The sequence below is a fragment of the Stigmatopora nigra genome, unplaced genomic scaffold (assembly GCF_051989575.1).
Source record: "Stigmatopora nigra isolate UIUO_SnigA unplaced genomic scaffold, RoL_Snig_1.1 HiC_scaffold_25, whole genome shotgun sequence".
NCBI lineage: Eukaryota > Metazoa > Chordata > Actinopteri > Syngnathiformes > Syngnathidae > Stigmatopora > Stigmatopora nigra.
The window spans coordinates 4,141,468-4,165,697 of NW_027551604.1; the positions used below are offsets into that span (position 1 = coordinate 4,141,468).

Sequence of the window (24,230 nt, forward strand, 5' to 3'; positions counted from 1 at the left end):
TTTTCCTCTTTTCTTCTTATTATTATCATCTTTTGTCCTTACAGGAAAAGCAGAAACATATGCTGATAGCACAAATCATATTTTTTTCCTTAGATAAGATGTGATAACAGTGGTTGAGTTGGAAAATGTTAAACCATAAATACGTCTCATCTCATTATATAACCTACTTTAAATATACAACATCGTCATCCCAAAAACTAACATGTCGAACCTTGTCACATTTGTGATTTCTCTATCGATATTTTTGCATTGAAGCATTCTGTTTGCAGACGCTTCAAGTCAATAACATATGAGATCTTGCCTAAATGTCAAGCATGACGACATTAATTAGCGGCAGGATGAATGTCAACGTAATCAATGAACGATAACTCACATAAATCAACATGTAAGAAGCAACCCTCCATCATGTGAGGCAATAGATGACATCATCCATGTTTTACTGGCAAAACAACTGTGGAGTCATGAATAATTCATTTTGTTTTCATGTTTTTAAAAGTGGATGCTGCACATGCCATTATAAATTGGTGGTTGTTTGTATTTATGGTTTGAATTATTTCAATAGGATAGTGGTTGCATTGGCTGACGTTGGGTAAATCCTCACAAATGACATCAGTCGCCAGTCATTCTGGTCAAAAAAGTGTTTAGTCTGTCCTTTTTTAAGTCATTAGTGACATCCTCTCACTCACAATGTCCTCCAATGGACAGTTTACACCAAGGCAAACAAAGAAATGAGCTCATTGAAAACAACAGCATTTTGGCTCTGGTCTGGCTGTATAATTTGTTTCAATTACCAAAAATGCAATTATTGCTTTGTTTGGAATGGGAAAAATGCAGCTCACTGTGCAAATGCATTAAGGCCAAATTAGCAGTGGCACCGTGCTAGTGGTGCTTCATCTGCTAAGGTGTTAATTATAGCTAAATGATAAAAATGTTCCCACGTTGCTCCTGTGGCAGAGTGGCTTCATTAGCAGGACATGTGATTGAGCGTTATATGATTAAAAGTGTGTGTGTGTGTGTGTGTGCGTTTTTTCCATTTTAAAGCTTCAATCCAGTCCACCATTTACTTGAAACTTTTGATGGCTATTTTGGCAAAGTGCTGAGTGGATAGAGATCATCAACAAAAATGTCTCCTGGGCATCAGCAGGGGGTGACGACAACCGGTCAATTTAAACTTGCAAGAGGTGTTTGACACTGATATTCTCTGTTGGACAGCACCTTTGCTACTATTAAGCAGCTCCACACTATACCAACAGGGACATTTTGCTAATTAAGCATTAATGGGAAGCGTGTCGTTAGGGGTCCTGCGGGCACAGTTGATGCTCTGTTCTACAGGTGGTCTCTCATCCATAACTAATCCATCATAAAGTGAACAGAATAATGTTAACTAAGATGAAAAAATTGTATTATAGCTTAGAATTATTTACTGTCAAGAAATTAAGTGGCACACTACTTTTTAGAAAGATCAATCATCAGTAGTTTGTCTTGTTTTTTTTGTTAGTCATTTGTTTTACAACAGCAATATTAATAGTTTTATTCATTTGAGGAAGGCAAACATCAGTTTTCTCTCCTTTGGGAATGTGGAATAGCTATTTAATCTTTATTATTCATAATAGTGTATTGTATCTATATTTTATGCAAAGGACTGGAACATTTGTAATGTGCCACATGGGAGTTTTATGTTGTGGTTGTTTATATTATGTTGTTTATTTAGAGAAAGCAGCAGGAAAGAAATAGACGTAGAGAAAATTGATATTTAGGCTAATGTTTGAGTAGGGTTTTGCCGATTACTTCTGGTGAAAATGAACAAAAACCTCTTTTACAGTAGTATTTGTGTGGTGCCTGCAAGGTGATAAAAGGTCAGTGAGAGTTCCAACATAATCTGAAAACTCACTGTTTACTTTTATGTCGTCCTCAAGACAAACATGGTCCCCTGAGTCTCTCCCATCCCTGTGTAGGCACTCTATATTAATGTAACCCACACATACCACTTTTCGTCCTCGCCTTTGCTTTTGATTTGGCCAAATTATGTTTGCTGCCTTTTTCATTCTTCTTTCCTCGCATGTGTTGATGTGGTCAACATATTCCAGCTGTCACAGACTTTGTGTGTTGTCCATTTCTTGTGTTTTTAGATAGTTGCAATGTTATGATTGTAAACTGTATTTACTTCCTGAGGGAATAGTATTAAAATCACATTTTTTCTCCAATAATTTGTACAACCAATGTACATTTGAGGTTGCCAAGGCTGGAATAGTTTATTTTATTTATTCAAACTAGAGGCAGTTTCAATTAGACTTTCTTCCCATTAGGAGGACACTTTCTGCTAATGATCAATTGTAAGTGGAGGTCACACAGAATGCGTGGCAGATTTAATTGAGCTAATGTTGCATTGTTAATGATGTCTTTTGCATGGCATTATGTATTGTAAGTCAGAAAATATTTTGTTAGGTAATCCATCAATAGTCTGGAGATGAAGTACTTCATAATGGACTTATTATTGTAGCTTGTAGTTGTCATTGAGGCCCGTCTTTTTGTAGTACAAAAGCAGGTAACACGGAAAAAGGATTTTCTTTTCATTTTTCACCTTGCAACTAACTGGCAGGACTTGGCAAGAGAGGCAGGGTCTGCCTGGGTACATGCCAGAGTGCTGTTGCCCTTTTTCTGCCTGCAGTTGGAATCCCATCTGAGGCATCTGATTGTTGCGCCTATCCCCCATGTCTGTACATAAATGAGTGTGGATGTGTTTGAAGGGATTCTGGGAATGAAAACCTCAAAGCAAGCAGGAATCAGACTGATTTTTACGGTCAGAGGATCATGGCATTGCTTCTCGGGGCTACCTTTGCCAGGACCCAGCAGCAACAATGGATTATTGGATGCATTTACGTTATCCAATCAGTGTCCTACCGCTTTTGTAGTATAAACATGGATTAAGCCCATTTTAATGTATACTATCCCAATATCCAGCAATCAGATTTTTATGTTGTTTTGGGTTTTAACTCACTGTGCTAACTGAAATGACAACAAATTATCTTGGAAAAAGATACAGTAGTTGCTCCTAGTGTTTCTTCTTTGTTAAGTGACTAAAAAAGGCCTACATTCAGTTTTCTTGTTAATGGTGTTTGTTAGTGCGACCAATGTTTTTTATAAGACATATTTTTGCTGTCACTGTCATTTTTTGGGGGAAAAACAAAACTGAAGTCACCAAAACAGTCATGTAAAATACTGTGAAATGACAACAAATAATTTACCAGTTTTCCTCAGTCCTTATTATAAAATATACCAAATTAGGCCTTTCTGCCTGTCAAGGCGTTGGGATTCACAGTATGTTTCATTGCAACTGAATCATTAAAAGTTGTGTTTTTAACTAATGGTATAAATAATTGTTAGGAAAATTGACTTATTTTAAAATGTGGTCCTGTAGAGAGAACAGTAAGTAAGGACTAGAATGGATAACATTACAAATGAGCTCCTCCTAAGGGATAGACAAGTTTAGTAGATGGTTTAAGGGGAAAATAGTCAGAGCAGACTTAGATATTTTTGACACGTTCAGAGGAAAGATAAGGAGAATATTGGTAGAAGGATGCTGATGTCCAGGAACTGCTAGGCAATACAGCTTGAGGAAGACTTAAGTGAAGGTTGATATATTCACCTTTAGAACTTGGTATAATTACAGAGGGGTACCCAAAAAAATGACAAGAAAAACTACGATAGAAGCAATTAAAAAATATATTTGCCTTATATTTGCCATATGAGATTTTAGGATGTGATCTATTTGAAATAGGATCTGCTCGTTATCCCACGCCGTGGAAGACTCCCAGAGAAAGATGGAGAGAGGCAGAAGATAAAACAAGCGGGAGAGAGATCAGAGCCTGGCTCAGTGGAAATGAGAACTAAGACTTGGAAATGGGCGGGAACAAAAAAGAAAAGTTGAAAGGGAGACGATAACACTCCCAAAGAATATTTATGCTAGCTCAGTTATGCGCTGCTTTTGCTGTGATGGTGATGATGATGTCGGGGAAAAACTATCTGTTCATATTCTTTGCCTTCTCCCAGGATGCTTAGCTTGTGTCATGTACTCACATTGTTTTTTATTTCATCTCAGGTCTGACGACGCCTCAAATTGACCACATGGAGCTCTTTACGACGACATGGCAGCCATTGGTTGGTTTTATCAGTCAGTCTTCATGATGACATCAGCAGTTAATGCCTGGTAAGTCAATGTTTTTTTTTTTTTATGGTAATGGTTAGGATTCCAATGATGACATTAAAAAGAAGGTAGGTGAAGGTTATTATTTGGATTTCGCAGTTCATCCTATGTGAGTTTTTTCTCGTTAGTACTAGGCGTTCCCCTTTAATATAACAAAAATGGTTAAAAGACTGTAAACATTGATATATGAGTGTGTAGGGTTCAATTCTGTGTACTAGGGAATGACAGTTTTTGACAGTGTTTGTCAGACAGAGAGCCAAAGTGAATTAGCTTGGTTGGAAAGCAGTTCTGAATTGACTCAAGGTTTGAGGGAAATATATCATGTCATACACTATTGGTAATGGCTTGCTCAAAATATACCGTGAGTAGAAAGGAAAAGGGGGTTGGGACTATTTTTTATGTATTTTTTGTTGAGTTGATGGACAACCTGACAAAAATCTAACATATGACGTTATTACCCGCTTAGATATGCTTAGAGGAGTGTGCAAAATTAGTGTTTTCATTTGTTTAGCTAAATAATTTTAGAAGAAAGAGTAATGTCAAGGTTATTTGGGCTAGATTTGAGTCTTATTCATGGACAAGTTGGACATCTGTTCTGTCAGTGTAGCCACAATTGATATCCGTACGAAGAAATCGACATGAGCATGACGTTGAAATTGGGCTTTTGGAGCTACGCTGTAAATCAGACAAAGTGTTTTCTTTTATGTCGGTCCCTGCATGGATTTACCCCACTCGGCCTTGGTAACAATGGGCCTTCATCCAGTCGCGAAAAAAAGCACCGATGATTCATCGCTGCTGGAGTGTCAGCGTTCTGTCGCCCGAAGGGATGTCGACAGCTCTGCTACAAAGACTGGGCGGCCATTGCCGTAGAAGATAATTGAGTGTCAATTAAATGTGACCACGCAAGGCCGTTAATCAAGTCAACTGAACTTAGCTGGAAACGACAATTCTCTCTGTTCACTTTGTGTGTCTCTTTCTTGTTTTCTTTTTTTATGCAGCTTAAACAAAAAGCATTCTTCTTCTCTCTTGTTGTTCCTCTCACTCGCTGCTGCTTTTTTTTTATAACCAAGGCTATATCAGGAGTTACTTGCCCCCCGTTTGTAATCCTCCATAGCATTCTAAAGGTCTCCCCTCCTGCTACTCACTCATTGTTAGCAGTCATGTCTTCTATAGATTCAAAGACCAAACAGTCATGGTTACATCTCCCACTCATCGACCATCATTTTGACAGAAGGTCGAGGGTTCCTAATCCTCCAGTTGTCTCGTCCAATGTGATTCAGCTGTAGCTTCTTATATACTATGTCCATGGACTTGGTTTAAAAAGTATTGATATTAAACTATCTTATAGAAAGCAGAACAATAGAAGGAATGACTTGGAGGAAAGCATTATGAGGAGGAATTTCATAAACTGTGACACAAATGTCTTTCTTATGACTTTTGTGGCAACCACAGAATGAATACCTCTTATGTACTTTGTTCTCTCTTTGTGCCTTGAGCTACTTTGTTACAAAATAGTAGTGTCTGACAGTTTGGAAAATAATAGGTGATGATTATTCCAACATTTGGCCTTTTCTTAACCCCTTTTCAATGTAGGCTGTGTTTTTATATTCAACCTAGTTGACGAACATCTCTGACAAACACATCAGTTGATGACTCAATCCACACCCACTTCTATACCTCCTCAACTTCTATTTCCTACATAATGGGACCGAACCCTCCCATCTACCACATTCGCGCCTGAGAACATTCGTCATCATCATGTCAGTTCAGTTGTATTTAGCTTGCCCACATGTACATATGGTAGAAAAAGCTGCTAATGTGTGCATATGTGTGTGCATGTTGAGTGAATCCGCCTACACCTGGTGTGTCAGTACTCACGGTCTTTCTAAGAATGGCTAGCGCGTGCATCTCAATGAACCAAGACCAAAAAAACTAAAAGAAACACACATGCCTTCCATTTGCCTTTTATTTTTTGTTACATATTAACAGTAGTCTTTTTTTATGTACATAGCGCCTATGCACACACACACACACACACACACACACACACACACACACAGACACACAGATCCTTCTGGCGCACATCCACTCGATGCACAGAAGCAGTTTACCAAAACAAGACAATACAAAGCTTGTGGTCAATGGTTGTGAGGTTAAACCAAGCAGGGCTTTTTTTCTTCTTACTGTGCTCAAGGGCCACTTGTGAGTTTTACAGCAAATTCATGGGTGGAGTCGTCGTACTTGAGGTAACATACGACAAATTGAGCGTCATCTCACCGCATCTCGGCGTTTTAAAGTAAATAAGCACCATGTTTACCCTGGGATAGGGGGTGGGGGAATTGTTGACTGATATTCTGAGTCTTGCACGTTGTTTCCAAGTGTTCCCCTGGTGGAGAACGTTGACTTCTTTAGCAGGTCGTTTACTCTCCGCTGACATTGTGGCCTATTATTGAAATGAATGTGCTTGTGCTATTTTAGGGCCACGCTCCGAAGAGTACACATTCCCTTGCAGGGGATGGGGAGGAAAAAAAGAGGCCATTACATGGAGCTAATTGTGCTCCATAAATGTCAGCTATGACTGATGCAGGGGAGCTAAACAGAATGTCGCCTCTTGCGCTCTCACGGCTTGAACTCGCAATTAAAAATAAAGTCAGCTAGGTAATTCATCTAATTTTTTCCCCCACTATTTGTTGCGGAAGTTTTCTTTTAGGTAGGAAGGTGGGCTAATGTTTTGCCCCCCCTGCTGCAGTTTTAGCAAATTTAATTAAAGAATGAACTATGTATATATATTTTTTTCCATCAATCATACTGTGGGTGGACAGAACATATCAAATTGATCGCCCTCTTAACCCCAGACTCTCCGAGCGTGTCGATTAATCTGCCTGATTTATAACTTCCGAAAATACTTTTTGGCTTCTTTGCGGTTTGTTTTTTTTTCTTCTGATGCACAACTTTTTGGAACTGAAAATAGGAAATAGTCTGTGGCAGTGGCTCAAGTTGGTAAAGTTTTGTTGTAATGTTAGTTAGAGAGCATACAGGCAAGAACAGATCTTTCAGCCCAAATGTGGCAATTCTGGGAAATAGGGGATTTTTTTCAAGGTACAAGAGGGCAAAAAAACTAAAACAAAGTACTACATTCATTTTGTACGCAAACATATCTGATGTGAGGCAGTTGTGTTTAACGGGCATTGACAGGTGTTGTGACTTCATTGGTAGCCGGACGTTTCGTCAATGGACACTTGGTCAATGCTCGCTCTCAAAATTTTGTGGTCTAAGAATGTACTTTAAAGAGAGGTTTAATATTAAAGCAGGGGTGGGCAATTCATTTCACAAATGGAATTAACCTGTGGCTATAATCTTGCATATTTACATGTATATGTTCAATAATTTGTATTCATTGTCCCTTTATCCAATTAATCAGCATTACATAGGAAATAGACCGAATTATTGCTTCCCTAAATGATTATTTTACTGGTCGGTCAGCACCATGGACAGAGATCACATCTGTTCAAACTGGACAGGTGACCTCTGTCCATGGTGCTGATCATTCATTCACTGTGCTTGTCTACAATACATTTCAACCAGAGGTTCCACTTTAAATGGATTGGTCGTCCGGCAATTTGAACTGCACTTGAGTTTGAGTTTGATTTATCGGATAAAGAGACTATACAAATTAATAAATATATACATATAAATATGTAAGATTATAGCCACAAGTTAATTCCCTTTGTGAAGTTAATTTCCCATCTCTGCCTTAATATGAACCTCTTTTTAAAGTACATTCTTAGACAGCAAAATTTTGTCCGTCGACGAAACTTCCGGTCACGTACTTGATTCCATGGGCAAATAAAATGAAAGAATTGATGCTATCAGTCTTAGTGTTTCTTGATAGTTACTTGAAAATCCAGGAAGGCTCAAAGTACAACAAACATGGTAATTCACGGTTCTTAGTGTTCTTCAGTTGAGATGAGGCTTGTAGATTTGCTTTGTCCTCGGTAACCTTAGAGTACAAGTTTGGCGGCCAATGAGCCTAATGCAAATTGGGCCGCCGAGGAGGAAAACATTTATTTCCTCGAAAGTTTTTGTCTTTGCTGCCCCTTTAACTTGGCCCCTTTCCATCCGCTGTGCTAATTCTGTCTGACAGGGAATCTTCTGGGAAAAGGAAGGAGTGGTGGGCGAGGGGGGTTAACCGTTCAAAAATCGTAGCCTTAGGGTTTTTCTGGAGGATACCGGCGTCAACTATATGTGTCCTGGTTTTGAAAGGTAGGCGATGAGGGCCACTATCACCCCCACGTAGACGCCGGTGCCGACGGTGATGGATAGGGCGGCCAGGAACAGAGCACGTCGTGAGGCAATGTTTGCCAGGGGGAAGTCGCCTTTGTGCACCGCTTTGGTCGTCTGGAAGAAAGCAGAAAGATAGAAAATGCAGGAAAATACAAGGGGTGACATGTCACAGGTTGTAGTAATGACACAAACTTGACTGTTGATTCCTTAGAAGTACTGATTCAAGTTGGGAAACGCGTCTTTTGACTGAAAGTAGAAGGTCACGGCGTGGAAATTAGTTGGAAAATGTCAAGGACTACAGGCAGTGCTATTAAATGGTACATTTCTAATGGAAAAACCCAGGGACAGATATTGACAACTTCAAAATGTAGGGGCAGGCTACTACTTGAATTTTGACGAGCCAAAACAAATAAGAAGGGAACTGTGAAGACCAAAGTTCATTGAACACATCCATCAGAACACGACACTAACGAACAAAAAACACTGGGGGTGTCAAAGCTTATTGCAAGTCACAAACCTCACAGCTTTATTGTTGCACACACAAGGCCGTGCATGCCTGTGAGAATCACTCAAACATTAAGTAGGCACAATTTAATCGCTTAAACGTGCCACACAAGATGGCATGGATGACCACATCTGACTTTGACTTTTATTTTCTAATGTTATTTCTATAGAGCCATTCTCAGAACTTAAAAGTAATAATATATAATCATTTTTTTTTGTCATTTCACCACTTTTTAATCACTAAAATCATCTTTTGACAACATTGTTATGCTGTTGCTAATCAATCAGTATTAATGACATGACTAATGAAAAACTAAATTATGATTAAACTGGTGCTAGTGCTAGTCTCACTAGGGATTTCAATATTTTACCTCACAGGTTAGTGGAGAGCCATATGCACCCATGGAAAGAGCCACATATGGCTCTCGAGCCATATATTCCCTATCCCTGATGTAGAATAAGGGTTTCCTTTATTTACTCTTCGCCAAGGGATTCGTTTTATCCTTTAGGGGAATAGCTCGCAGAGGAATAGATGGGGGATAATCGCAGTGGTACCTGGTATTATCCGGAAGTGACAAGGCAGGATTAGCTCTTTGACTTTGAACTCTTTCAACACTATATACAGGTTATCCAAACAGCCCATAAATGTGCCTTTGTAGGACGGTAACATGTAGCTGACACAGAACCCCGCCTTTATCTTTTAAGCACTGATTTACGCCCGGTAATTTGCTGGTACATTTATTGTGGTCAGATAACTTAATAGGAGGCAGGCAGGGTGTTCATTTGCCTAATAGAGCGATCTGTGCAACTCGCAACACTCGTCAGCGTCTCCAAACAACACACAGTCACACCATTAGTGGCAATAATGGGAACTCGCTTCTGTTTGCTAATCAAATGCAGAAGGCAATGTTTCTTCCATGACAGGTTTCAATAATCCAACATTGGTTTCATTTTAATGGTTAAGCAGCTTGTTCGAGCCGTGCTTTCGGTGTTGGGTGACCTTCCGATGGGACAAATATGCCATCCGCAAACCTCATTATGCTTGCTAACTTGTTTTTCTTTTTGTATGCGCTCTGCAGTCTCTGAATCAGATGTATTATATTCTGTTATGGGAGTTGCAAGCGGAATACACTGGAGGAATATGGCAGTTGATTGAAATAGAGCAATTGGACCTTCTGGTGTTGATGGCTTTTAATTTAGCGTTTCTGCCTTGAGATTATTGTTGTTTCTTTTCTGATGGTAAAATGTATTGAATCTTTTTTTTCCAATAAGCTTCTATTTTGGATAAGAAAATTGCCAAAATAATTGCAGATCTTGTTAGGGGATAATGTAGTGGTTCAGTAGTCTCCAAATATTTGAAAAATAGATACATTTATTTAGTTTAATACTTATATAATGCTGGTATGTTGTATCTAGTTTTTTTCAGAATCAGTCGAGTTGGTGTCATTCATTTAGGCTGTATGTAAAAACTATTTTTTCCACTCAGTATTTTAGGACCTTTGGATCATAAATATCTTAATTTTTTTGTGAGCAGCAGTGTGATAGCCCATTTTAGAGGAATAGACTTTCTACTAGAAGTGCAACTAGTTGTTGTAATAGTTCGATGTACTCAGTGTGTGTGCTCTTACCCCCTGCGAGAAGTAAAATGCTGCGATTCCCAGAGGCCAAAAGCAGCAGAGCATAGAGAAGATAGCCAAGCCCAGGTGGTCTCGTGGTGGCACCACGATGAAATTGTCCTCACTTTCGCTGTCACTGGAGCAGTCTGTCTGTACAATACAAACCACATCTTTTATTACATGCATAAGCAAGAATCTTTCAAAAAATTCAAATGTTACAACAAAAAAAACATCATTTGTTGAGTAGTTGTTTCAGTTGATTGTCATCTTGTACATTGTTGTTAGTACACTGTCAACTGACTAAACATTAGATCAATTTACAGTCCAAGCTTTTGTTACAGTTCCATTGTGACAGATTAATAAGAAATGTGATCATCAGCTCGCACACTTGATGAGAGTGTGATCACTGATGAGGGCTCTCATGCATTGAATCTTTGCCAGAATGGGAACTTGGCAACAAGAGACTCAAGTTAGAGTGGGAGTAAAAAAGAATGTGCATTTTAGACAATGAGAAAATTGAATGGGTCTTTTCCTGCTTATTCGTAAAATGAAGGTTCTGTTTCCTGGACTTTTGTCTCGCCCCATTAATTTCTCATTAGTTGGGATACCATGTTTTGTCAGTCCAATGACAAAAGAAATTATGCATGAATGTACATTTTGAATGAAGCACTATGAGTTCACCCTTGTGTGTATACTATATATATATATATTTCACACATACATGAATGCATGCTGGCACCAATAACAAAGCCAAGATGTCTTGTGTAATGAAACAGCATTAGAGATTAAGGCCACCTCCACCATACATCATCCCGTTTGTAGGTTGATCTAACACGAGGGCGGAACATGACAAATAAATAAAGAAGAGTACCAAAAATAGAATTTAACAATATGTTTTTATATCCAACCAGAATTCTAATCCACAGTAAAGCAGTATTCTTAAGATTTTTTTTTCATTTCATCCTTACAAGGCAATGTAATCCACTTTATTACCTTTTAATCCAGGCATGTTTTTAGTGGTCTGTCTGATAATGTGAATATTTATTTCACGTCTCTTCAAGAAAAAAACTAAATAATGTATCACTGTAGTTCCAATTATTTTAAAGTGTTGGATAGAATCCTCTTCTTAATGTTTGGATTGCCTTTCTTATCCTAGCTTGGGGCTTAAATCCTTATATCTAAAGACATAATGTTCTAAGAAGAGAAAATGACATGATGGATTTTGCGAGTGTAGAATTGAATGGGATGGAATATGACAGGGTAGCCAGAGACAAATTAATTTCTAAAAGAGCAATCATAAAGTCGCCACATCAGGGCAATGTCAATTTGACAAAACCAGTTAAAGTCCAGGACTTCATAATGAGCAAATTCTATCATTCTATGAGTTAAGGCTATATTTTCTCCCCTGTTGTGAGTAATCAAATAAAACAGATGAAGCTATCATATCAAAAGAAGCTCATATTGCTTTGATTTACTCTGTATTTAAAGCTAACTGTCCCCAATTGCAAGGCTGCCTATGTGTAGCCTTTTATACGTGGTGGGAATGAAAAAATTTAATTGTAACAGCACGGGCCGTTCCCTTGATCGATGTCAGGATTAGCGAGTGGGCGGTCAAGATTTGCTCACCTGCCCCACTAATGGTTGCACGGACGTCATCTTAATGGACTCCCAAAAATAGAGCCAGGGAGAAAATACCAAGTGTATTATTACTGAAAAGTGATTGGCATGAGCAAGAAAAACACTGTGAATGCAAATTGGACACTGCTGAGGCAATTGGTATAAACTGAAAGATATTATGGAAAAAAAATGTCTTAATTCTACTGAATGACAGCTGCAATCATATTCTTGCTGCCTAATACTGTCCACGAAAATAAATCTCTCTTAGTTGAATGAGCAAAAATCAAATTGATATGTTCGCAGACAATGAGCAGTTACCTTGGCCTCCCCTCTAAGCGGGTTTGTGATGCCTTACTTCTTGTTATGACATAAGAGTAGATTCATTTGCTTTATTCTGGGAAATTGAACCACCCATGTGAAGAATATTATACTTTAAATACAAAAAGAATTACATACATCTCCCTGTACCTATGCCTGCTAGTTTTGCTTGAACCATAAATCCATTGACTGACCCTCTTTGAGCAAGTGAGAAAACAAGCCAAGATGGGATATTGGTGCTGTTGGTATTTATTTTAGATTAACTGGTCTCTAGTTTGGACATTAGAGTTGTCCAGTGCAAGCTACCGAAAGCATATTATCTTGAGTCATCTAGCAAATGTTTGCAGAGATTCATCACAAGTTGCCGCTGCTTATTGTGGGTCCATAACTCCCAAAATCTATAGCACCCTCATTGAGAATCTGCGTCTAAGCCAAAATGCATTGACAAATGTTTAAGAATTGAGGAGAGCAATGACGATATGCAGACAGATGAAGGCTGTGCTCGGATGAATCACTCAGGGCGTAAATCCTGTCAATGTGAGGGAATTGTCTGACAGGTAACAAAGAGGTAATTGGTGCTTTCACCATCCTCCTGAGAAATTTGTTGAACGACGTTGGCCTGTCCCTTTTTTCTGTAGTTTTCACACTATGCTTAGTTACATAACCTTGATATTTATCCACATGGGTCATGAAGGTGGACCTTAAGGATGTACTATGGTTTTTGGTAGTCCAATTTGAGGTGTCTTGCTTTTGGGTACTGATGAAGAATTAATGTGATAAATTCGGCCAGAAAATGATGTCACGAATGAAACGACACGGACAAAGCTGGATCCAAATTAAAGTTTCAAACAGAAACAAGCTGCGGCTTTTAAATGATCACATAACTCAAAAGTCCTCGTTTGAAATTACACAAATGAATTGCTTTGCATGCCGAAGACGAGAACCCGAAAGAAAGGAATGAGTTTGCTAACAGCAATTCAATTACATGGCTGAATTAAAGAGCAACTCTAATGTGAAATTACCACCATGATTTCGCAATTGATTAAAAATTGAGCAGTCGGAATTTTAGTAGCACCTGCGTGTCTCGCATTTTCATAAAATGTGACAACAATTAAGTATTTTATTGGAAACTGGGTAGACTGCAAAGACAAATTAGTTATTCGGACTAGTGCGGCCTGTTCTGTGTCTGCATAATAGAAACTAGCATGTGGTATCCTCTTGCGACATCCACCCATGTGTTATGGTGCACCTGCTTCAGATTTTTAATTTATGCTAGCGCAGAAGCCCAAAGCCTCAGAGGTGAGCCGGAGTGCTTGTTTTAAGATTTTATAATTCTAAAGTGTTATGACAGGCCACTTCCCAGAAGGGAGTGGCATTCCTCCACTGCCAATAAAAGTCCTTGATTCAGGATGAAGAGCTTGGTTCACCATATGTGAGGCATGTGCATACATTTATTGATGCTTATATTTCTCTTTTTGAAGATTGTCAAAGGTGAAGAAGCTATTAAGTAAGATGGAGGAAAAGCAATTGATTGTGGACTATGCCACACTTGGTTAACAAGTAAAGTACTGCTTCTTAGCTTTTGATTTCTGGCTTACATATCAATTTGTTTAGGGGTTTTTTTGTCACTATTTAGGGTCCTCACCTTTGAGGTTGCGAGCTCCATCACCATTTGAAATAATTTTCATGGGAGCAGTTATTGTTGGAGTTATTTTGTGATACTATTATATATACTGTTTGCTGGAAGATAGGACTGAAGTATAATTATTGATGAACCTAACAGTTATGGTAATCAATGCTTCTATATGTATCCCCGTATTATAGGTCTTGTCTTTTGTCAGTTTTTCGCTATTGTCTTCAAGCCAATTGTCCCATTTTCTTACATCAATGCGTTTTACAATAGGTTTTTTATTGTGACACCACAGGCTAATAAATGCCCAGTTTGAGTAGTTAAGCATCAGAGGAACAGATTGTTATAAAATCAAATAGAAAAAAAAGAATAGCCATTCTACTCAAAAATATTTCACCATGAAAGTCATAGTAATTTTATGTACCTTTAAAATAATCAAAGCCAGCATGATACCATTGAGTTGCAGTAAAAAAAGGCAGATATATTTTTGAAACTTGCAGTGTTGACATCATTTATATGCAAGATGCAATCATAACCCCCCTCTGTGCACAGTCAAAACTAAAAAAAAAAATCAAAAAATCAGCACAACAAACATATTTCTTGTTGAGCGATTAGAGCTCAGTGATTGTGGCACCCTAAATAACTAAGCATTGCATCTGTAATTTGTAAAAATGTGATTAGAAACTGCATATCGTCCATGAGAGGCGGATATAATTAGCTGCATTTGGTGGCAAAAAAAGAAAAGCGCTATAGCCTCGGGGGAATTTTCCTCTCTGCTGATTGCAAAAGCATCCGTATCAGCTTTTAAAAGAAACATTTAGCTGCACGAAAAAACCCAAAGCGGAAGATGATTTGTCGTGCAAATCCATCTGGCAACTCCAATTGGCCCCAATCAAAACAATGGATCTTGAATTCAATTCCATTTGAGGGGTGGGATGTTTGATTTTCTTTTTTATATATATATTTTTCTGCTTGTTTTTGCAAATATCATTCATATGCATTGTTTACTTCCAGCCAATAACCCGCAGATATTATATAGGCATTGCAAAAAATATGTTGTTTGAATAACAATAGTGTCTTGCATTAGTTGTGCCACAGCTTTGACTTAAGAGTTTTATTTTTCCGATATAATTTATTATTTATGACAGGCGAATGCAACAATATGCGATAATTAATTTTACTATTTCATCAGCGTTTATTCCACTTCCCAGGAATAATTTCCAGCTCTCAAGGGCACGTTTGTTTTCACAAATGTTCCCTGAAACTTGCCGGCTGACACTTTTTGATGTATTCAGTGAAGTGAAAAAAGAACATTTATGATTATTGATCGTAGATAAACATGGGGAATTTTTAATGTGAAAAATGCAGGACAATAAATTTGGGAATAAATTGAAAAAAAAGGTTATGACCGTAATTAGTTCTTGAGAAGGACATAAGCAGCTTTTGGAGTCGATTCATTAATAATAATACTTATAATACATTAGATTTAAGCTTATGAGTTGTCATTTTTGCCTTGAAAACATATTCATGGCTTTCAATTTTTGTTCACGAGGCTGCTATGAAAACATTTGTGACATTTTGGATAGCCCCAACCTGCCTTGCTCAATAAATCAGCAACTGGAGAGCATAAAGTAGAATTATCCTACATACTTTACGTTATTTTTCATTGAGTAGTGACTTGGTTAAGACTAATAGTTGCATTTGTTTTTGTTATCTATTCCACCACATCCGATTTTAAGGCAAACGTCTGCTTACTCAGTTTAACTGCATATTTTTTACCCCCCCTCGGTCGTATATTTTGACACGAGGCTATTACATTGCCAGAGTCACCGAGGGACACTTAGGGTTTTTATAGGCGGGTGAGACACGACGTGCGACGGGATAAATATCATCCGTTAGTTGGGGGACAGCCAGTGGTCAAATCAATCGCAAAAGCCAGCACTCACAACCGCATTGAAATCATCCAGTCGTTATTGTCGTTTATTGCTAAATGAGAGAAAGGATACCAGTGGAAAATTTCATGACAATTTATGACTCTAGCTTTTGCTGCCGGGCTTAACAATATGTGTGCAATGAACTGAGGTGTGACCACATTTTAGATTTAATGAAGGTATAAGCATCGTTTTTCTTCTCTATAGTGAATATGAATAGCCTTTCCAATCTCACCAGCTATTATGTTCAATATTGCGGGGGGATACAGCGATTCAAAAAAATGCCATTATTGATTTTGACGCGGTTTTCACCAAAAGGAGCATTGATCAAATCTGTGAAGAGACCTTTTTTTTTTTCATCACGATGATTTACGCCTAGCCAGCAAGACCACATGCTCACAACATCGAGTAAATATGAAATACATTAATAAATGCAGATTTCATGCACCGGGAATGGTGGAACAGATGGCCGGGCAAATCCAAACACCGCCTCAATTCTGGCTCAGGTGCTATTTTGTATTCAGGGGAAAACGGCGGGTAATTTTAATAGACAGAAGGTGTAAGGATCAAACAGAGGAGCGTGTACACTTCGGCCGGGAAGCTACAATCGCTAACAAGCATGTCAAATTCAATCTTTGATAGCCTTATTTTACGCTGACGTTACCATTTAACACGTTTCCTCGCATGAGTTAGCACATCTTAATTGCTGGTCGACAATTTGTCCCTTAAAAAGATTACTAAACTTTGCTGTGGTCATCATAATGAGGTTTGAATAATGTACTATTGTGGTGTTTATAGGCATTAGTGCACAGTTATAAAGTTGTCTTGTTATAGATGAGATTTTTAGGATGTTCTTCCCATGCAAGTTTTAAAGGGTAGATTAATTCATGCTACACACGATGTAGTTTTCTAGCAAAAATCACAACAGTTGCCTCTTCCGTGAATGAACCCAAAACATTAATAGGAATCTATGTCTTTCCATGGCTTATTCATTCATTCTGTTTCTATACATCCTCCTGTTGACACTCTACCAATCTTGACCTTGTTTGTGAACACAATACATTGTGGAAAATCTACTGAAACACTGAACAATTGGTTGCCAGTATTCCAAAATTACGATCATCTGTAAAGGTAATAGTGCATTTTATATGCATCCTGAAATCCCACCCAATGGCGTAGGAACCCTCGCTTTTTTGTCTAAAATGTACTTTTTTACTGAGGGCCAATCTGTAGTATCCTCATGAAATGGTCATGAAAGAGGAGAATGTGGGTTTGGCAACTTGTTATATTGTTTTATTGCCTGTCGCTTAACCGATTGTGGACATTTTGGTTTATCTGCAGTAGAAATTATGTTGAATTGAGTTGATCTCCTCGTTGTTATTGTTGTTATTTTAACAGTTAAGAACAAGGGTTGTTGGAAGTATTGCTTTCTGTGGCTTTTTCAGTGATACAGAAATTTTACTTTTCTTAAACATAGCTTTAATAAAGATATTCTCATCCAGATATTTGTTCCCAAATTAAACCATCCCCGGATCAAGCAATCTTGTAGAGTTTTCATGGGATTTCTTTCACATGTCAGACCGGAGGCAAGCGGTCGATGGAGTTAGTCGTGTACTACATAATGAGCCCCATGGAGTATTTCCTGGAAAACCTTGATGATGATGTGTTTCATGTGTCTATCCATTTTTTTGAAATAGAGAACTGTAAAAACTGAAAGAAACATGAGCGAGAGGCTCATGGTGTTTGAACACCTTGGGAGTCGGCGTCACTTAAATCTTTCCAACTCCTTATTTACTAACAAAACTATTACACAAGTGCTGACATGCTGTTTTCTTATCCCTGCTCTTAGTATGGTGACATTCCTGCAATTTTTATCGCAAAACTACTTTAGCCTGCACATTTTGATCATTTATTTCAGCTAGTTTTCAGGTTGTATTGCAGAAAAAAATAATACTTATCCTCATTGAATATCAGTTTGATGGTGATCCGATCATCTAACCATAATGTAAAGAATAAATAAATAAAACATGAGGCCTTACCTCATACTCAACATACTCTTCTTCCTCGACCTCATATGAAACCGTCTGAATCTTTACATGTTCTCCGTCCTCCGGCACCTTCATCTGCGAGTCCTCCGAGCCCCCTGTGTCTCCTCCGGTTGAGTTTGTTGTCTCTTTGGCCTTCTTTTCGGTGAAGGTGGTCTCGCAACATTCGCTTTTGTATTCCTTGGCCTTCACGCTGTCATTGTCCTCTTTGTATAGAATGAAGTTGGGCCTATAGAAAGCCTCCACAGCCAAATGTAGCGAAGTGGCATCCAATAGCTGCTGCGACTTCATCTTCCCGTTGCTATTGTAGCCTCCTCCAGCGCTTACCGCATTGCTCGGCTTCCCCCCGCCACCACCACCACCACCTCCACTTTGACCACCGAAGTAGTTGATAATGTTCTCCTGACACTGGTTATTTGGAAAGTCCCCTCCATAACCGTTCACCATATGCTTGCTATTTTTGTCCAACAAGGGATTTTGCAGCTCACTGAGATTCTCCATAGCAACAGACGTGGTAAAAGGTAGACTAGCTTTTTAATGATGGGTGATTCCTTGGCGTGGATTCGGGACTCTAGCGGCATTCAGAACTCGGAGATCTGCAGGGGGATGGGACAGTAAAGGGGGGGTTTTTAGAGAGTCATTTTCAAGCAGATTTTTTTGGAGAGTCTAGTTTTACTAATATATTATCAGAAGTGCATATTACATAAGCACTCAATTAGGTTGTAATCACCTCCTTGTTTTACACACAGTGAGACAATACCCAGAAGAGCATCAGTGATTGCTCCTAATTCATCTCTTCTTGTTTTGTACACCTGGTATATTTATTTTCATACCAATACTTTGTTCATTTTATTAATCAAATAGTATTAAGACTGAAGTCCCCCGCCACATTGAGAAATTTGATTGTACTTGAAGAATTAAAAAGACAAAGTGAAATACTTGTAGAAAATAGAACAGGACTCTAGCATTGGATAGTATCCTGCAAAATGTGTACAAAAAAAACTACTTTGGCATCAATTTGGTAGCCATAAATTTGGGTTAATGGGATTTGAACATTCGGGTAAACAAGCTGGGATGTAGCCATAAAGCAGTTTGAGGTGAAAACTTTTTTTGCTGATTTTCCGCTTTGCGCGTTTGGACTTGATAAGTCGTAAGAATAAAAACCCTCGGTGCTTAACGAGGAGTAAAGCTAATCACTAATTCCACATTTATTTATGCTACTGACTGAGCCATGATTGCTATAGATACCTCGCCAGACTTTGCAACTGTAAAAAAAAAATAACTTCAGTCACAGTTCAGAAAATAAATCTAGTCAGACACTGTTATGAACATTTTTGACAGCACGATCAAATTTGGGCGAGTATCCAAGTTTCTGTATTTAACCACTCCATTAAAAGATATCTATATGTCATCTGCTGTAATACTGCCAATTGCAGTATACTATGTCATTAAATACAAGCCCAAGTGCAGACATTTAATTTTCACTTGGGATGCTCTCCACAACAATTCCTTGCCAAAATGTTAACAAGCCTCAATCAGATAACAAATCAAGCATCCAAAACACGTTTAAACATCTTAATCATGAAAATGGCAATCGAGCTAAGGCCCTCATCCACCCCTTCACCCCACGTCACCCTTGACCTTTATCTGATGAATGCGCTTAGAAAATAGAAATGCCAATTGCAGATTAATTCCAAGGGTTACGACCCTTATCGTGCAGTGCTGTTGGCACCAGAGTTGCACTAATGAGATGGTGTTCATACTGGAAGCAACATCACTACAAACAAGACCTGTCAGTGTCACTGTCAAGGAATAATGCTTGATAATTTATCCCTAATCATATGCAAATAAGCCTTATTAGCTACAATCAAAGATTATTGACTCAGATGTCACAAAGAACTATTAGAGAGGTCCCATTTGCATGTAAAAAAATCTATAGAAACCATTGATGAAGGGTTCACCCTGAACTGAAATTAGTCAACAAATAAAACTGCAAAAAACAATCTGTAAGTGACGAAAGTACGTTTTGTAAATGTAATTATTGGCTGCAGGATATAGGAAAGAGTATGTGTGGATTTTTTTGGAATGTGAAAAACGATTCTCTAACAAGTCTTAATCTATTGGGAAAGCCCAAACAATATTACTTTTTCTTCTCCTAACACATTGCACTATTTTCATCTCCTCGCCTCCATGAATAAATCACAATTCCCACACATGCAGTTTTCCTGAAAAACAGCCTCAAACAGCCAATAGAACTCTCAACTCTCATTCCTCCCAGTCGGTCTTCCCTCCTGACATTGCAGTTTTACGTTCTCACACACGTTCGCAAATAGCTCCGGAGATGCAGACTCATGTAACGCTTCTGGAGGCAAAATTAAAACCCTTTTCCTTTTAGTACAAAGAAGCCCAAACGCTGCTTCGCTAATGATCAATGACCCTAACATTGAGGCGTACAGTGCTGACGATAACTTTAACTGAAGTAAACAACTCTGCTAAGACATTTTGTCTTAAGTCATGACAAGAATTTCCCGATGATTTTCTAAATCTTTATTCCTAGAGTAACTAAATTAGGTTGTAAACTGAAGAGACAGAAATTGGATTGCGCCCACGTTGAAACCATGGTTACATCAATTCAAGTCGTAATGATGACGCCCCGTACCCCCCTTATGACCTCGTCGTTATATTGATGAGAAGCCGCTTAATTATGAATGATCCCTTGTGACCACATTTATTATTTACATTCATTTAACAAATTGCTAATTGATCCTGGCCAATCTTTTTTTTTCATTTTATTTTATAGCAGCGCTATAAGATTCTTTGGAATCCTTGAAGTCATTAAGTTTTTAATTAAAAACAAAGTTATATATGCTTATAGCATTGATGCTGATCTTTCCCATCCAGTCTAAGACAGGGGTATAGAACCTATGGCTCGGGAGTCACATTTGGCTCTATTGATGGGCGCATCTGGCTCTCCGCTAACCTGTGAGCTAAAATATGGAAACCGCTGGTGACAGAGCTGAGATATTGCGCTTTTTTTATTTGCATTAGACTCTTCTGGAATTCATACTATCATTGATTAGCAATAAGAATGTTGTCAATATTATTTTCCACTTTAAAAGTGGTGAAATTACTAAAAACAAAGGCACCCATTTACATGTATTTTGATTTTTACATTCGTAGTATGGCTCTCAAGGAATAACATTAGAAAATATGAATTGTTTATGGCTCTATTTGTTTAAAACGGTTCCCGACCCTTGGTCTAAGGACCGAAAACTTTAAGGATCAATACACTGGTTTTGTTAAATCCATTGATCCAAGTCATCCTAACATGACCAGGATCTCCTCTGTTGGTGCCAATCAAGCGTGACAGGAAAATAAATACATATATAAAAACATCAAAATCTTGATGTTTTTTGATATTGGACCTGAGGATGGCAGATTGGCGTTAGTTAATAGCTTCATCCAGGGATAGGCCGGGCGGGTCGTGGTCACGTCATCAGTCAGCAAACTTCAGTCCCATCAGACCCTCAGTCAGTCCTTTCCCAATCGTCTGATCGCGTCAGCCCCCCGCCAATCATTCTCCCACCCTTTGACCCCATCTCCCCCGAGCCGAATATTATCAGCCTGGGGGGGGGGGGGGGGGGGACCTTAGGCCTACGTGTCGAAGCGCACCTGAATACCAATGCGCCGTATCTGTCGCCCATGTTTATCAAGCTATTCCATCCTGCTCGACGTCGGCAAATTCATCTGCGTGTGATTTAATTTTGAATGCGGCGACGGCCCACGCGGCGCATAATAGAAGTCGACGTCGGCTCGTTATTGATGGGCATGCGGCAGGGCTTGGGGTGGAGGATGCAAATTCAAGGCACATTCGTCATCTGGAGCACATTGAAGTCCAATCAGTCAATTGAAGTAACATCTGCGACATTGAATCCCCGCCTGTCAGTGCTTCGCTATTCACATTTTCGTTTAACATGATAGATCTAATATGGCGTCAAAAAGAAAGTTGCCAAAGTCCTAGCTAATAGGAACCACAAATCATCCATGGACTCATTTTGTATCAGTATGATTGAGTCTTTGGGCTTGTTTACACGGTGACGCTGTGAACGAATCAATGGAAAACAGCCCATTACAGCTTTGCCTGCACACGACAACACTCTCCGCTTTAATGACATCTCATGAAACCCATGTCGTATCCATGCCACGCAGTAAGCCGCAGTGCAATTTTACAATACCACAGCTGATACACACACTCCCTGAATGAAAACATACTCCTCTACTTACATTTTAAGCCACAAATAACAAATACACACAGGCAATGGATGGTCTGAAAGTTAGAATTACTACTTTGCATTACACTGGACGCCAAAACAATACATACAAAACAAATATGTACCATACCACAAGAGCAACAATAAAATATATTTTTTTTGTATTTGTATTAGGCTCCCCTAAAGAAAAAAGCCACTAAATACTCAGTATACATTCAAATATTTTGAATATATACACAGAACAACCCCAAAGCACTCAGTCAAAACTTGCAAGACTAATTTTAGCACAAGTAAATGTTATTATAACCAATTTAAAACTTTCCCCTTATTGAGAGATCCTTTCTGTAACTCACGTTTTACCACTATTTGCTGCATGACTCAGTCCTTATCTCCTCCACGTCAAACATTATAATCCTTTTTTTGGGGGGGGAAAATAAGCGACTATATAACCATCACATAACCCCCACTCTCTAAGCACCCTGATACAACCTAGTGCCATTCCATAACCCTCCCCCAAAACCTCAGTTGGACAATTTTAAGTGTTCCTTGATGTGTAAATCCTCTAGTGGAAATGGAAGTGTTGAATAATTCAGCGGGAGCTTGCTGTCAATATAACAGGCTGCTGCCAGCCAGCACTGAGAACCAACCTGCCTTCATGGCCAACTGATTGATAAAACACAATGAAAGCATTTTGTTGTCTGCCACTCTTATGTCTGCAGTTTTTTTGGGGGGGTGCATTTGTGGAACAGTGACTCTTTGGCACCCAAGTTATAACATAACCATTGTTTAACACTTGCCGACTATTTGGGGCGTGGTTTAGTCCCATTTAATATACCCACCCTCAATATTTCAAACAAACTGATTGTTAAATTGAATTCTATCCATTGATTTTATTGTAATCCTCCAGATTTTGTAACGCTTTTCTCTGTAGAGTGTCAATTTTAGACCTTTTATCCACCTGACTAGAACTTTGAGTCATACTTATTCATCCTAAATAGACTCCCCAACCCAGATTCTCACTGTAATGCAAGTGTGCATTTTTAAAGTATATAAAAAAATGCATATTTTTATCTCCTCTCCACATGATTCATCATCTCCATATCACTCTTCCTCCCTCTCCTTACCTTTCTCTCTCTACCTCTCACTCTCACCCCTCTCACACACACAAAAGGAGTATGAATCAAGACACAAGTAGAAGTTCTAGTCCACCCATCGTGATGCCCACATTTCAAAATAACCTCCCAAAATAGCCAAAATTCCGCTCCCTTCTCACTTATTAAAATAGCAATTGACCAACCTGCAATCCGACGACAATCCAGACAAAACCCCGGCTGGTGCATCACGCTACAGCCTGAAGACGAATCCAAAAATCAATGACTTTCCCACGCGGAGGGACGGACGACAATGTCCGGCCGAGATGTTGTGTGTGTGCGCCCCGGCGGCGGAGCGGCAGCTGCGCTCGCCTCCTCCGCGTAAAGCTCTCTCCCGTGCGCAAACAAAGCTCTCCTTTCCCCCATGAAAGACTTTTGTCCCAGCTCCTCCTTCACAATCGCGACCCCGCTAGAACATCATCATCATCTTGGCATGAAAGCGAGAAGATGAGTGTACCCAGTCGTCTCCTCCTCCTTCGGTTGACAGTGGATACGAAGCTGGAGGAGGGAGGCAGCGTCCGCCCTCTCCCATGCGCGCCTTTACTCTTTATACTTGGATGTGTGGTTGAGGTTAACCATGTGTGGGGTGTGTGTGGAGTGGGCGTCTTCTCTTCTTCTTCTGCTGCTGCAACACAAAGACGTAGGAAACAAAAGCAATC

At 39.0% G+C, this 24,230-nt stretch overlaps 1 protein-coding gene and 1 long non-coding RNA gene across 9 annotated transcripts in view; one reads left to right on the forward strand and one right to left on the reverse strand.

The window, feature by feature from the left end:
• The window catches only part of LOC144192081 (uncharacterized), a 148,380-nt gene that overhangs the window by 66,281 nt on the left and 57,869 nt on the right, over positions 1 to 24,230 (forward strand). For all 8 annotated transcript variants that reach the window (XR_013325041.1, XR_013325039.1, XR_013325040.1 and 5 more), the window contains one exon: positions 4,100 to 4,207. This is a non-coding gene — a long non-coding RNA (uncharacterized LOC144192081). The remainder of the gene's footprint in view (positions 1 to 4,099; positions 4,208 to 24,230) is intronic.
• On the reverse strand, positions 6,252 to 24,125 carry syndig1l (synapse differentiation inducing 1-like). The gene is made up of 4 exons (XM_077711284.1): positions 23,718 to 24,125; positions 18,144 to 18,745; positions 10,621 to 10,758; positions 6,252 to 8,602 (listed from the first exon to the last, which is right to left on the reverse strand). Exons 2-4 carry the CDS (start codon positions 18,648 to 18,650, stop codon positions 8,444 to 8,446), a joined length of 804 nt encoding a protein of 267 aa, XP_077567410.1. The 5' UTR covers positions 18,651 to 18,745; positions 23,718 to 24,125; the 3' UTR covers positions 6,252 to 8,443.